The sequence below is a fragment of the Xiphophorus hellerii genome, chromosome 15 (genome assembly GCF_003331165.1).
Source record: "Xiphophorus hellerii strain 12219 chromosome 15, Xiphophorus_hellerii-4.1, whole genome shotgun sequence".
Lineage (NCBI taxonomy): Eukaryota > Metazoa > Chordata > Actinopteri > Cyprinodontiformes > Poeciliidae > Xiphophorus > Xiphophorus hellerii.
Window position 1 is genome coordinate 17650544 of NC_045686.1, and position 15392 is coordinate 17665935.

The 15392-nt window shown below is 43.0% G+C and overlaps 2 protein-coding genes across 6 annotated transcripts in view; both read right to left on the minus strand.

The window, feature by feature from the left end:
- Nucleotides 1–1022: 1022 nt before the first annotated feature.
- On the minus strand, nucleotides 1023–10305 carry LOC116734262 (echinoderm microtubule-associated protein-like 1). Of its 4 annotated transcripts, none has more exons than XM_032585547.1 (7): nucleotides 8484–10305; nucleotides 4547–4738; nucleotides 3475–3607; nucleotides 2841–2942; nucleotides 2214–2248; nucleotides 2035–2061; nucleotides 1023–1772 (listed from the first exon to the last, which is right to left on the minus strand). In XM_032585547.1, exons 1-7 carry the CDS (start codon nucleotides 8623–8625, stop codon nucleotides 1498–1500), a joined length of 906 nt encoding a protein of 301 aa, XP_032441438.1. In that variant the 5' UTR covers nucleotides 8626–10305; the 3' UTR covers nucleotides 1023–1497. The 4 variants fall into 4 exon arrangements, with proteins under 4 accessions (XP_032441438.1, XP_032441437.1, XP_032441436.1 ...); XM_032585546.1 differs by lacking the exon at nucleotides 8484–10305 and adding an exon at nucleotides 5144–6611; XM_032585545.1 differs by having other exon boundaries at nucleotides 1605–2061.
- Nucleotides 10306–10383: 78 nt separating this feature from the next.
- Nucleotides 10384–15392, minus strand: part of LOC116734261 (bromo adjacent homology domain-containing 1 protein) — a 43524-nt gene continuing 38515 nt past the window's right edge. For both annotated transcript variants that reach the window (XM_032585543.1, XM_032585542.1), the window contains exons 6-7: nucleotides 14828–14919; nucleotides 10384–14706 (exon numbers count right to left, since the gene is read on the minus strand). In XM_032585543.1, coding sequence (XP_032441434.1) covers nucleotides 14517–14706; nucleotides 14828–14919 — 282 coding nt within the window. In that variant the 3' untranslated portion in view covers nucleotides 10384–14516. The remainder of the gene's footprint in view (nucleotides 14707–14827; nucleotides 14920–15392) is intronic.

Genomic DNA, 15392 nt, shown 5'->3' on the forward strand with positions numbered 1-15392 from the left:
TCTCTCGGTTACGTCTTGCGCCAACATTGAGCCCACAAGCAGCAACATGAATAAGAAACAGGTCAGATGTCTTTGGAAAGTTTCTTTGCAAAGGGGAAAAAGCCCAGAGAAGAGACAGGAGAATGGATTTATCCCAGTAGGTGATTCCCACATTCCAAGCCCTTCATATGGTGACCGGCTCGTTAATGAGGCAATGAAGCTTCAAACTGCTTCGCCACTAGAGATCAATCACACGGCACGATTTAAGGATTGTCGGCCGATTTACCAAACCTCTGTGACCACAGAGCCGATAAAAGTCCAACAGGTTCGATCGGTTCGTGTGTCCAGCCACACGGCAGGAGCAACACACCACACAAGAACCGATTCTACTCACGAACATCCCGATTCCAGAAGAAAATCCAGTAAAACCCCCAACATACCATACGTGAATTTAGAATAATCAAACACGGATGACGATGTAGAAGCAGCAGTGATAGTTTGTGGCTCATTTTAAGCGATAAAAGACAAAACAAAAAGAAAAGGCGTTTGATAAAAGATGGCGGGAGCAGCCGCTCTATTTGCTGCATTATGATTTGGAGGTGAGTTATGTTTTTTCATAGTTAACATTTTTAACTGAATAAACATAACCACATATAATAAACATCTATAAACTGACCTTTACATATAGTAATAAACATTTCCACATATCACCTCTGATGTCCAGGACTCTCAGTTGCCATGTCAACTGTTTGGGATTCCCCTCCGTTCTTAAGTTCAACAGGCTGCGTTCTCGCTCCCAGTCAGAGAAAACCCCACAGGCTGAGAAAATAGGGGAGAGACAATGTTGAATATGCCCGATTTTAGATCGGCCATATTCAACACACCAACACGTAACACACCACACACTGCAGGGCGTTGTAAGATTAAAGGGAAAATCGGGGCAAAAAAACCCCTAAAGGCTTTTAGGGGCTTCTACATCAACATGCAGAAGCATTATCTCTTAACACCTGTCCGCCGTAATAAAAAGACACCGTGGAGACACCTCACACAGAGGTCAACACTTTTTATTGTCTTTTCTGAGTAAGAACAGACATTTTGAGGTGGAAACTAACATCAAACACGCAACAAAAAAAAAAAAACACATCGGCGCACACAGATAATCCAGTCGTCTTGACAATAAGTTGCCTCCTCATGTACGTCACTGAGAGTGCTCTCATAGAGGAGGCAGTAGTTCAGGAAAACGATGCACAGATCTAAGCACCAGTAAAGCTATCGCTAGGATGTGGTATGCAAGGAAACTAAAAAGGCAGAAAATGTTCAAAAGAAATAAACATAAATCACGATACTTGATGTAGTCAGATGGGTTAGTTACAGGTAAGTGGTTTGGTGAGCCTCTTTAGGAGTTTTATTAACTCAGTTGCAAGGAGATTGCCATTAAAAATGCCGACAGATTTTGAAAACTGAAATCTCTAATCAGCGTGAACCTCTTTCAAGACGAGTTAGGAGTGTCTGTCTGCGTCAGTAGCAAATCTGAAAGTACTGGCTGGGCGACTTGACCGGGCTGATGTAGCTGGACGTTTCCTGCGCTGAGCTCTGGCCCGTTACGGTTTTCTGGAGGCTCAAGGTGAAGGACGGGGTTGACTTCTTCTTCTGCGGCTGGCCGCCCCTCTTGGTCGGCGGGGGCCCGGGGCCGGCCACGGGCCCCCTGTAGGCGGGCACCGCAGACGCCGACTTGGCCTCCTCAGAAGACCCAGTCTTTCTTGCGAGGGGACTCAGGTAGATCTGCATAGTCACTAAGTGAAGTGGTGAAATGTGGCGAGGAGGCGCAGAGAACGGACAGGGGGAAAAAAAAGGGACATTCCAGGCGATGACAGAGAGAAAATGGGGAAGAAGAGAGACAGAAATGGATGCAAGAAATGGGGTGATGGTGCACACAGTTATGGTATGATGTGACCAAAAAAATGAAAAACAAAAAGAAGAGCTCACACACAGTTCTGTTAACTATGGCGTTTTCTTCTAAACCAAAGTCTTTTTGCTCCGAGAGACAAAGCCTACCTTTGCAATGCGTCACCCGCCTTGTTCCTGCACCAAAACGCCACAGACACAGAAACGTCGTTAATTCTGTGACATGTCTTTTGAGTCAATTTTTCCTCTATTTGTCCAGCGGCGCTGTCATTTTATTGTTTTTTTTCCCCTGATCAGACAATTAAAAGCACACAAGAGTGTTTCCTTACCTACGCTCACGGCGGGCTCACTGGATTTGTTGCTTCTGGTGTGTTGACACAGAAAAATGAGGAATAAAAGAGAAAACTGGTGAAAAGAACTGAGAATATCAGAAAAGAAATAAACCTGATTAAAGATTGTCTCATAGACGCATCTGTTACAGGAAGAGACAACAACAACAACAAATTTAAGAAGAGGGAAGAAAATGGTGGACAGAAAACGATGCAAAGTTTCCAAAGATGTACTTTTAGGAAACAATGTGAAATGTCTGGTGTGAACTGATAGCACAAGTCAAGAGGTTGCTGTGTTCAGAGCCTCCAGGACAAAAGATTGATCAGTTCTCCTTTCCCCCTCACTTACTTAGATTTACTGTCTCCCCTGCACTCCACACTCTTCAGATTCTGACTTGTAGAAAATATTTTGTGCTAACAATGTATCCTTTTCCTCCCTTTTCACAATCGAACGCTACTTTGACTTGATCTAAAAATCCTAACAAAATGCACTGAAGTTTGTGGGTGCAACCTGACAAAGTACGGGAAAGTTTTAAGTAGCACTTTTGCAAAGCCCTGCGCTTGCCGTAAGACATATTTGGCTGCAACTCAAGTTACATGACCTCACAATGACTGATAGTCTCTTACTCTTCAGGAACTTTCTTGCAGACCGAGGCTGCAGACGCGGGTCGCGGCTTAGTGATCTTACACGGACTGTCCTTCGCGCCGCCTGGCGGGCTCTTCACACCGCTGGAGAGAACAGAAAGAAAAGTCCAACAGAAAAGAAGTGACATGAAATCCCAAGAAGAGGGGATGAAATCAATTTGTGGTTGCTAATAAGTTTTTTCTCACTTTTTTCTTTCCCATCGTAATTAGACACTGAAAGCCTTAATTGAGTGGAGATTTACCTCTCTCTGTGTAATTATTCCAGAACAGCACAGATACGGCGACAGCAGATTAAGGTACCGCGGAGAGAGGCCATCAGGCTTTTCTGACTAACACTATCTAATGTCAGTATCGCTTGAAAGGTAATTGAGAGGAAGAGGTTGCTGCTTGGAATTAAAGGCCAGCGTAGGGGATAATCACCTAGCCTCCGTGTGCGGTGTCTCTGAGATAATGAAGGGTGTCTGCTGATTGCACCTTCCATAATGAAGAACGAAGCCCCACTCTGATTGGGGCGCTTTCGAATCAGTGATGTATGTTGCAGCTTCCTCTCTCTGCTCTAATTGTGTTCATCATCTGCACCGTGCTGCTCTGAAGGGGAGGAAATGAGCAGCTTTACCTCAGAGGTGGCGGCGCGGGGCTGTAATTCCTCGCCGTGGCGCTGGAGGGCACTGTGGAGCTCTTTTTGAGGGAAGTGGAGCTGGAAGTCGCCGTGGAGGTTCTGGGGGGCAAAGCCAGGGAGAGGGGCCTGGCTGCGGAGACAGGTTATCAGTGAGGGATAATTATTCATTTTTCGATTTCACATTAAAGGTAAATAGTTTGCAGGTAAGAGTAACATGTGAAAACAGAGATTTAGACGAGACCTCGAGGGCAAATGTACAACATAAGAAAAAGGATGCAGTACACTTCTTGAAAATGAGTGATGAAAAGAAATCCGCAACTGATTGCGGTATTTAAAAAAAAAAGTTACAAAATGTCCATGTGTGTTTTGTGCATAAAAAAGAACAAGAAATGACAAAAAAATGTGACAAGACACCTCTAGTGTGTCATGTTTCAAAATGATGCCTGGAAAAGTTTGGCAAACATTTATAGTCGATTGATTTAAATGTGGATTACTTTCAGTTTTCAACTTTCCCCAATAAGTTGCAATCATTACTATTGATTATAAGTGTTTATTGCAGCATAGAGAAACATGGTTTTAGAGAAACTTTGCTCAAACTTTAACACTATTTCTACCATGATCTAGTTACAAATACAGACAAAAGTACACATTTCTGCATCAACATGTATAAACTTTCGGCACTGCACAGGAGGTAAAGAGATGTCGTGTCTTATTGTATGCATGGTATGTAGGTTTAAACATTGGTCCTGAACTGTTCCACTGTATTGTATGAGGAGGGCAATTTGAGGCTTTTATGGAGAGAGGGCCTTAAAGAGACAGAAGTTGAAGTCATGGGTTTTCAATAGTGGACACTTAATATCTCAGGAACGTTTAAAAAAAAAAAAGCAGGGAAGAAACCCATTCTTTAATCATGGGAAAATGTAGGAATCCTTTTAAAATGGGATTATGAGCTTGCAAATACATGCTTTGAATACTAGAGCTCAGTGCGGTTCAGTCCCACAACAGTTTGTCAATAGACGGCAACCTTTAAAGCCTTCATCTTAAAGACCAAACACACGTCTCTGCTCACCTTTGGCGCCCGGCGTTCTCCTTCCTGCGGCGGCAGCTGCCTGGTGCTCTTCAGAAATGTTGAGCCTCTTGAGGACGTCAGCCAGCGCCAACTTCAGCAGCTGGATCTCATCCTCCTGCATCTGCATCCTCTGCTCCAGGTAGGTGAGCCGGTCGGCCACGTCCAGGCCGCTGGCTGCCGAGCTGCGGTCGTCTGAGAGGGACCAAGGTGAATGAGATTCACGCATTCTCCATCATTTGTTATGTCTCACATAGCAAGACAAGATAGCGACCGCATTAGAAAGAACATTTGAAAGCATGCAAAACGTCTGTTTGACCAAAATAAAATTCAAACTGGCAGAATTTATCCTGAAGACTTTACCAAATTACTTTGCCAAAAAAAGATCAATAAAGAAAAAGGTTTAAGACGTAAAATCCCTTAATTCAAAATGGCTGTTTGACTAAAATCTGGACAATGATTTTAGTCAAACCTTTGGACTGTACAGCTCAACACTGTCAACACTCAGCAGCACGGAAGCAACAATAACATCAAGCAAAATTTCTTTCCACCGCCGTCATTTTTCTGCTACAAATTGTTGCTCAAGTCAGAGGCGGGTACCATATGAGCTGCTGGATGCCGATGAGAAGCTGGGGTATCTCTGCTGACCGCTGGCTCTGTCCTCAACCAGCCCAGATGTCCTCCTCCTCTTCTTCTCCTCTCTCGAACAAACCCTCTCAGTCCTCTGCACTCCTCTGCCACCCTGTTGCGCCTCCATCTTATCGTTTACCCACTACGGTCTCATCTCTCCCACTCCAGTCATGTGGCATTCACAGATTGCTGCTTGTGCGGTTTTCAGGTTCCAGCATCCGACTGTCGCTACAGCTAAAGGAGGGCACCGCCGTCCCGGTGCCTGGCTCAGTCTAGGACTCGATGGTGATTTGGTGAGGCGTTAAGCCTCCAGCTAAGGATGTGTGTTTATAAAAGTGGGGGTTGGTAATGCTTAAAAACTAAGAAGTCATCCAATTCGACCTGAATTGTCCCTGCCCATGAGTACACAGATTTGCATGAGTCTGATGGTGTGTGTGTGGGTGTGCGGGCGTGTGTGCATGGGAGTGGAGAGTACAATGTTAATCCCAATCCCAAAGTTAATCTCTTTGACCCCGCCCTCACAGATAATCCCATGTCACTATATGAGGGAGGGACAAAATCAGAGCTAGACCTGAAGGTACATTGCAGAGATGTAAACAACTTGAGATTTCACGTCACAAAGGTTTTGGAACATTGCATGGTCATGAAGGAGATCAACATAAACATGTAGACAAGAGCATGTTCTCATTGATTTGGGTTAAAAAAAAAGGAAGCATAATTCCTTTTTCATTGTGATTTTTCACAATGATCTGAATCAGGGCTAGGTTTTATCTACAGTTGCTAAACAGTAGCAAATCCACTATGTCACCAAAGTTCTCAAACTTTGTAACAAAGACCACCCGGCGCTTGGGGTGGTGATTTACAAGATATTTTTCCTATAAATTATTTTCAAACTAAGGGCATCTAGATTGTGATGAAGAGGACAACGTGATGATCAAACCCAAATTAACTGTATTCCAGTAGTGTGAAGAGAACTCAGGTGGGCTAATTATCCTGTCATCACACTAATTACTGCAATGGACCCCCAGTATCCATTAGGCTTAGCAGCTGACAAATAGTTAAAATTCCTAAATGTTTTAATAGCTCACATACCAAATATACCTTAATTTGCATTTATACACACAGTGAACGCGGTGTTAGCACGGCTGCTGAATGTAAAATCTTCAGTCTCCCATATTTCCGTACTTAGGGATACAGCCAATCAGCACCAATAAAAAATTATTGGCGCTCCTGGATTGGCTGCTTTGCAAACGCCAGCTGGTAGCATCCAGGAAGCTTTGCACCACGCATTTTCTTTCATTTAAAAATATCCTGTACAGAACAGGTGCAGGCTGCAAACAGGTGAATCTGTGACTACTGAACAGCCAATATGTGATACAAAATCATAACAATTTATGTCTCCAGTGTAAATTATTATTATTATTATTATTATTATTGTTATTATTATTATTATTATTATTATTATTATTATTATGTCCCGCACCTAACACAAAGTTTTATAATATCAGCTTCGTAAAACGTGGTCCTTTCAGTTACTTTTCCAAGTGAAAAATGTAAGCTTGTCAATATTAATGTAACGCAGGCTTGTAGTAAGAATATTTTCTTGGTAGTTTTTGAAAAACGTTTGTATTTATCAAGGTGCTATAAAAAAAGTTTGACATTTTTAAACAGAAAGTTTAGTTTGACAAAAACTACATCTGGAAACTCGGTCAGCGACGCCCTGAAGGTTGTTAGCTAAAGTAGCTATTTAATGTTTAAACAGAAAGCTGAATACTAACACTAAAATAAATTATTGGATGCATAGTTACAGTAACTGGATAAAAGTTCGGATTATTTTAAGAGCATATGCTTACAAGAGTAATAAAGAGATAAATGTAAATTATCTAAAAAAAAAAAAAAACCCATAAAGTTAGCTAAAAAGCTAGCTAAAAGTGTTAGCTAAAAATCCGCTAAGATTTCAAGTTTAAAGCAAACATCTAAACTCTGACAAAGTGCTACAAGTGGATTTAAAAAAAAAAAAAATCCAATAAATAATTTGTACATAAAAAAAATATTCAAAAACAACAACAGCAATAGCACAATAACACTTGAATAAAGTCGTGTGTGCATAAACAGTCATGGTTCATTGCTAACTGAAGAAATTTAATTACTGCCTGAATAATGAGAAATATGAAGGGTCAGATGTTACATCATATTATCCTAAATGTTAGAAGTCTTTCTATCCACCCTCTTGGTGCCACTCTTTGGACAGAACTTTTTCCTCCTAGTAATAACCTGCTGCATATGAGGACTTCATGTATAATTACTAAAGCATTCAGCCAGCAGTAATCTGCCTCTCACTGAGGGCTGTGATCCTCTGCTGGCCCGTGATCTCCTGTGTCTGTTCCTGTCCTGGCCGTGACTTCATCCTCGTGCCACGTCCATACTCTCCATATGGGATTGGGATTAGAATAGCACAATAATCCTGCTGCTGTAAAAGAGAATTAGTGAACCCCCGAGCTCAAACTCTGCCCTATAACTCAGCAACAAGTAGCATATAGTCGGGAGTCTCGGGTGCATTTCCTGCAAACGCAATCACGAATGCATTTAGGAAGAGATGCATGTAAACATTTGTACATGTGGATTTCCGTTAAAACGGAGACATAGTGAGTGTTTTAATCCCTGTTTGCAGATGGTGTCATTTAAATGACAGAACATCTGTCTTCCCACATCAGCTTTGCAAAAAAAACCCCAAAACAGACGTAGGCATTTGTGCGAAAGCATCCTCCATTTATCATTTCACTGATATGCAAATCCTGGACATGTTTCAAAGTCATCTCATCTGACATAATTTCTTTAGCTGGGCGTAGCACATGAGACGAGACTTATCATCAACGAATTAATATGCAGAGTATGAAAATGTCAGGTGTTTTAGGGTTCCTGCTGAAATAAATCAATATGCAGGGAACAAATAATATGATTAACCATATTCAAAGTAGAAGTGTTCAATCCGCTCTGCTGAGGACTTGAATTTCGGGAGATTTGAGCATTTCACTTTTCACCTTTTAAAACCCACGTGTCCTACTTGATTCCTCCTCCTTTTTTCCCTCTGAAGAATCACAAGTGCAATAAACCAAAATGAAAGCTTCCGGCCACATGCGCGTGCAACTTTTGTCAGTATGAATACATCGTCTCTTGCTCTCTTTGACGATCCTGGAAACAAACCGAAGCGACAGACCTCACGTCCTTCCACGGAGGCGCAGGGGAAGGAACCAAACGGGTTTGATTTATCTGACGGATCTGAATTCCCTCAAACCCTCTCAGTCTTTACCTGTCATGAAATCAGTGTCGCTGTGATAGCTCTCCTTCAGCGAAGGTGTCCTCAGCAGGCCCTGGGCCGTCTCCTCCATCTGCAGGTTGTGGTTGTCCAGCTCCTCCATGCTGGCGTCCTCTTCTGCTATGATTGCCTGCATGTCCCTGACTGAGGATGCGAGATTATTTTGGTCTGAACTTCCCTGGAGAGCTGATTCACCTTCCAGAGTCCAGCAGTGGTTCCCACCTCCTGCTTCCCCCTAATATCCTGTAAGGAGTATGAGCACAGGGTGATGTCACTCAAAGGACAGATTACAGACCTGGTAATCCACCTGAAGCTCAAAGGGAGGATAGGAGTGTGCAAGAGTCTTTATTTTCTTAGTAGGTGGAAAATGTTGGTGGGAATGACAAAACAAACTCTCCCGTCAAGAGCTCCAGGTGCAAACACACAACCGCCAGTTCAAGGAGGCGCCGAGGGGTCCTGACCTCCGTCCTGAAGAACAGCATTCTTCTGACGGAAAAATGAAACGTGGCAGAGTGAGGCTGGAGAATCTGCTGTTGCATGCAAAGTTTCCGACAAGCACACAGTCACACACTCCCCCAAAAAGAGCTTACACAAGGCCGCCATCCGGCGCGGTTAACCTGGGCCTACTGTAAGGATGACGAGATCCAGAGATTAGGGAGCAGAATTTGATTAATTACAGTCATCAGGAGGACAATAAGCCGGATGTGGTAATTACTGTCGACTGACAGGGGAAAGAAACAGTGCGAGATGAAAAGCTAGTTAGGCGATTAGGTTTACCCCCCACCCTGGTGTGAGACAAGTTTTTTTTTTGTGTCTATTTTGCAGTTTATTGGATTGATTCTTTCTCCAGCAGATGTGTCCGTTTGCTGATGCATCGAGGCTTTCTGGTTTCACGGAGGAAGTCGTAAGTCATAAGAACGAATGAGAAACTTTAAATGAGAAACAAACACGTTCATCTTTGTATTATTGAGTCTAATCCAATAAAGTCTTGGCGTCCTAACACGCTCACGTTTTCTCATCCGCTGTGATGAATGTCCGTTCTCCCCAGTCATCATTTCTCATCATCAGACTTCCTGTTAAGTCAGCTCGCAATCTGTGCTGACAGAATACGGTTTCGTCGGGAAATATTCAGACAGCACGAGCCTCCCATTTTGACAGAGTTAGATGATGGCTTACAGTTTTGCCATTCTGCTTTCAATCTTCATATGAAGGCTTTAACAGCGCACTGTGACGTAGTCAAAGCTTGGGATCTTGTTTCATCAACCCTTTAAACCTCTTCACCTGTCTGCCGTGTTCCCTGATTTTTATTGTTTTGAACTAATGTTCTCTGGAGAAAACAAAACAACACTGGGATCTTCATAGAGCATGAGTTTTTACACATAATTTTTGTGAAAACCGTGTCTTTGTCCACTTCACAATGACTTCTTTCTTTTAGATATACCTTAATAAAACAGCATCATAAGAGCCCAGACATTTTAGTCTGAACATAGAAACGTGTGTTTGGAGCCATCTCAGGTCAAAGGGTGTGTTTGGTTGTATTATTAAGTCTAACTAATGAACTGCTCAGGCTGTTGGGAGGTCAGGAGAGAATTAAACAGCCATCTGCTGCCAATGTCTCACTACTGCCCTCACGTGGACACGATCATTATTACAGCTGATTGGAAGGAAACTTACCCACTTCCTGTTGACGTTCATGCTGTGACCTTTGGTTCCCTTTTCTGTCTACGTCCACAGTCATGTTCCGATAATTACAAATAGCAGATTTGCTTTTTCAAATAAAAGTAAGTTGAATAAATTAAAAGAAGGTACCATTTGGTCTGATCTGCCAAACTGACTGTTGGTTAATTAAACAACAAGCAACATGCGACGATAAAAAACAACAACAACGCAGTCACCGTTTTCACAAAGGACTTAAAATTTATAAATATTCTCTCAACATTACATTAAATCAGTTAGGATGATATAGTCTTTCAAATAAAATAAAATAAAAAAAAATCCAAGAGATCTTCAGATAGCATGACAAAGTGACAGTGATCTGATACACATAACTCTTTCTACTCCAAAAATATCTAAACTGTATATCCCACATTTTCCAAATATATCAAAATATATGCCAACAATAAGCATCAATACAGGCCACAGAGAAAGCTGAATCTCACAGGTTGGTCGGGTGCTTTTGTCTAATGGAGTGAACACGCGCGCGCACGCCCAAACACACACACACACACATCAGCGAAGGTTACTCAGTGTTTCACATCATAGATCGCTGAAACTTCTTATTCCTGAGTGCTTGCCCAACCTTGTTGTCATGGAAATAAGGACACAACTGTCTCCATGCAAATAGCCTGTGGCTGATTAGGTTATTGAATGACAGCAGGCTATCTAAGTCCATGCGTTTTGCAAGGCTGGCCAGCACTAGTGAGGGGAGCACATGGCTGTCTGAGCTTTCCTCGCCTGCATCTGGCCGGCGAACAGATAAGGGACGTTGGTGTGACAGCATCTATAATCTTGCTTTGCCTGACCACTAGGGGGCAAAAAGACATCTTTATGATTAATGATTAAGCTAGCATTAGCTTAAATGCTACTTTTGACTTTAAAGCAACAGCTGACTTGCTGAATGGGCTGAGTTAATGCTAGCCATCCAGCTAGGGAAAGCCAACATGATAATGATATCATTTATGCTAACGTTAGCATAATGTTTCCTCTATGCCAATCCACCAATTACCTGAACAAAACAAAAAGGGATGCTCCTTGTAGAGTTTAAAGGGCAACCGTTTTGAAATACTGTCAGCCTACATCCAATAATACTTTACATCTTTTGCTAGTGACATCTAACCTTTTGCACCAGGGTTTCTGGTTTCAGCTTAGGAGCTCAGAGGAACTTCCTGTCCCCTGTTTGTCTCATTTTGACGCTTCTCCCAAACTACACGCCTAAAGGGATAGGGATAGGTTGAAGGTCGCAAGATATGAACTGCTCGTAACATTTACAGAACCTCAGTTAGAAAAAGTCCCGAACTGTCCCGTCAAGGTCGGTCCGGTTTCCGTTCGGCCACTCGGGAACCAAACGGAGCTCCTCCAGAGCGAAGGTGCTTTCGGCGAAAATTGCTCTGGTCTCAACGAAGCTAACCTATGGTTACGTTTCTGCTATTAAACCTCGTTAAGCTTCTAAGATTAGAAATAAACAAAACAAAAACTGCTTTCTATCCTGAAGCACAAATATGCAGGATCTACATAATTAGTCCCAAATAACTTAAAACTGACATCTTAATATATTCAATTGTTTTCTCCATTTAAATATACTTTAAATATAATTATTACAGATCTTGCAAGGGAAAAATAATAATAATTTCTACACTGCATTGGCTGTCTGCTTGTTTAAAGATTGCCCCGTGCTTCCTGGGGTTTAGATATGTTCTCCTTGTATTTCTCTTTCGTTTGGTCAAACATCGACTCTAGACTGACTCGATATCTACTGGGACAAAAAAAGAAAAGAAAAGAAAAGCAATGCATATACTTTGTCAAGATTTCTTAAGTTCATTCTTCAAAAATAGTAATTCTAAAAAATATATTACATGTGCCATCTTAGCAAATCGACATAATAAAATATTCTTTAGGAGGAGGAGGAATTGTAATGTATAGTTATATCCATGTCCTTTTTGAAGACTCCAGCGGGGAAAAGAAGGAGATGTAGGGTTTGATTTAGCTTTGATGCGCTTCAAATAGAAGAGGGGGGGGAGATAAAGATGGCTTCAGAGAGTGGGGATCTTTTACAGCTGGAACTCGAACGCACGCCGACGGGGAATAAAGTGGCAGGTTTGGAGGCAATGAGAGGGCGCGTGGTTTGTAATCGGCAAAAGCTTCATCTGAAAGCATGGAAACACCCCTTCAGTCCAGTCACACATCTATCACAGTGCTACGATTGCCTGCACAGCAAGACAGGACTGAATCCTGAAGCCTTCTGCACATCTAGTCACATTAACAGTGTGAATACATACATAAATATATACCGAGTATTTATAGGATTATATGTGAGGGGGAAAAGAGAAAGGAATGACTCTAGATCCATTCTGATTTCATCCAGTACGAAGAGCGTCAAGTTGCCATGGCAAACATGTTGGTCGACTCGTCTCTGGTCATCAAAACGAACAGTTTGCACAAACCGTTACATCCGTAAGGTCTCCTTCGCAATAAAAACACCCGAACAAATGCACTACAGTAAGCCCCGCTTTTCACGTCCCGCCAATGTCTCAGCAGCAACGATACGAAACAAAGAGGTGATCGCGTGTTTTCATGAGGGATTGGTTTTAGTGCAACAAAACATGCGGACAAGTGCTGACGACGAGACGGAGACTCGGGGCGTTCAAATTTGCGCCACGTCCTCTGGTTCCTCCTGGACGGGGTGCAGGGATTAGGAATCGGGCAAGAGTTGGCGACATGAAAACTGCCCTAAAAGTGGAGACTGGAAAGGAATTGAAATACAGTACGGTGCAAAAGTATTCGCAAATTTTACGTCTTGTCACAACCACAAACTTAGACGTGCTTAACGTTGATTTTAAGTGGAAGACCAACACGCAGTATTGCCAAATAAGTCAAATTTATCTCAAAAGTTGACCATTTGTATTCAACGCCCTGCAACTAATTGCTTTCCAAACATCTGGTTGAACTGAAAGTCACCTGATCCACAAATGAAGGAAAGAAGGAAAAGTGACAACAAAAAAAACATTAGCAAACATCCAGGAGTAAATGCTGCTGTTAGATTAATTAAAAATGAAGTTTCAAAAACACTTTGTGTCGGGAAACACTAACACTGCAGCATATTCACTGTTGAACACAGTAGTGGAAGCATCATAATAAGCAAATACAATACATGCCAAAATATTTAATCTGATTTTAGTTAGTAAAAAAACTAAATTTACATGACAGCTTTTCTATTATGTGCAACTTTGCGTTGGACTAACGCATAAAACTCGGCATGAAATACATTAAAATCCGCGGTTTGTAACACAGGAACATGCTTAAGGGGAATGAATACTTTTGCAAGGTACTGTTTCTGCTTTCTGGTCTATTATATTACGTGCATAAAGTCAAAACATGGGTCGTCATGCGCAGCCTGATATTAGCGTGGTCTCGCTATTTACCTCAAATAAGCACAACACGCTTCTTCTTCAGTCAGTCGATTAACAAACTCGACTGACTGGGATTTTTTCTCACCATATAAGTAATAACCATATCTTATCAGGAATACAAGGTGATCTTTGCCCTCTAGCCCAATCAGTTGCTCGATGTGAAAATGTTCAATTCAGCGGGAGGGAAAAAAAACAACAAAAGAAACCCGCTCCACTTCATCTAAAGCTACTTTCTTGCTTGGTTTGATTACCTAGAAGCCTCCTAAATGTCACTATATTTAACCTCAGCGATAACACTCAACACACAAACACACACACACACACACACACACACACGCACGCACGATGTGCAGAGTCAAATCAGGGGAGAAAGGATGACACTCTCCATTAGCTGCTCTTTCACCCATGCTTGTCGAGCGGCGTTAACGCGGAGCTGACAGGGCCGGCCTCATGTTTCCCTGGAAGCATCGGAGCGGCGTGCCGGACCGTCGCTGCGCCGGCGGCTCTCAAACGGAACAAACATGATTGTTGCGCTAACGTGCTTCAGGGGGAGGAGACGCGGTTCTGACCAGCGCGCCGCTCGACCTGGCGCTCGGCATTTCTGGCTGGGAAGGCGAGGTGGGGGAAAATCTGAGCGGCTGGATGGAGTTTAGCTCTCTGACTGAGCTGAGATTCCCTACGACATTCTAACTTCTAAGTATGTAACTAAAGGGATCTGTGCTTCATAATGTGTACATGCAACCCCCCCTCCCCCCCGTCACCCCGCTTTTCACACTGATCGTGAACGGGGGTTAGGTGGAGGTCTTCAGTCCTTCAGCTGCTCCTCCTCTGCGAAGGCGGACAATTGCGACGACTGAGTCAAAGGTGCGACGACGGGGGAGAGACGGGGAAGGCTCCCGCTCTACTGCAGGTTCTTCAAGATGCGTCCGTATCGGAAGTCGTAGACGTGCCGGCAGAGGTACACCAGCTCGGGGTCGACGTCCATGGGCACGCAGCGGTGGGAGGGAGGGGCGAAGTCGGACCGGAAGGGCACCATGCTGGCCCTGCCAGGTGGGGCGCCTTCGGCACGCCGCTTCACCAAGGCACAAAATCTGCAAACGAAACAGTAAGACGAGACGACGTGAAAGCAAATCTGTCGCAGGAAAGAGACGCCGAGATTCAACGTGGAACAAATGACTCGTCGGCGTGTTTTTTTTTTTTTTTTTTACTCACCGACAGTACTGGGCTAGAGGGAGAACGTAGCATCTGTCTTCTATGCAGGCCACACTATTTTCATCCTGATGCCGAGAGGCGAAAATCTCATTCTGAAACCAACAGTGGGTGTACAGCGTCACATCACCACAAGTGTTTTCTTTTTTCGCTGTGCCCCGAAAGACGACACAAGAAACAGCAACACTTTGCAGCAGTGAGCAGAAAGGAAACTACAACTGTTCATGAGAGATTTGTTGGGGTGTATTTGTTTTACCATGTTAGGAAGAAAAAAAAAAACGCTCCAGTGAGCTCTCACTGCCGCTGACTTTCACTGGAAACATTTTAAGAGAGTGAAACTGTCCCTCTCCTTGTTCTAGAGTTTCTCCAAGGCTGAGGTCGAAGAGATACCATCGGTTTTTTTTTTGTTTTTTTGTGGCAGTGTGGTTAAGCTGAGGAACCAAACAGCTATCAACAGTCTCAAGGCTGCCGAGGCAAAGATAATGAAGGCAGCAACAACCACTGTCCACGCTATTGTGTGTAAGCAACATTCTCCTCCATATCGCTGCTACTTGTAAAATGTATATTG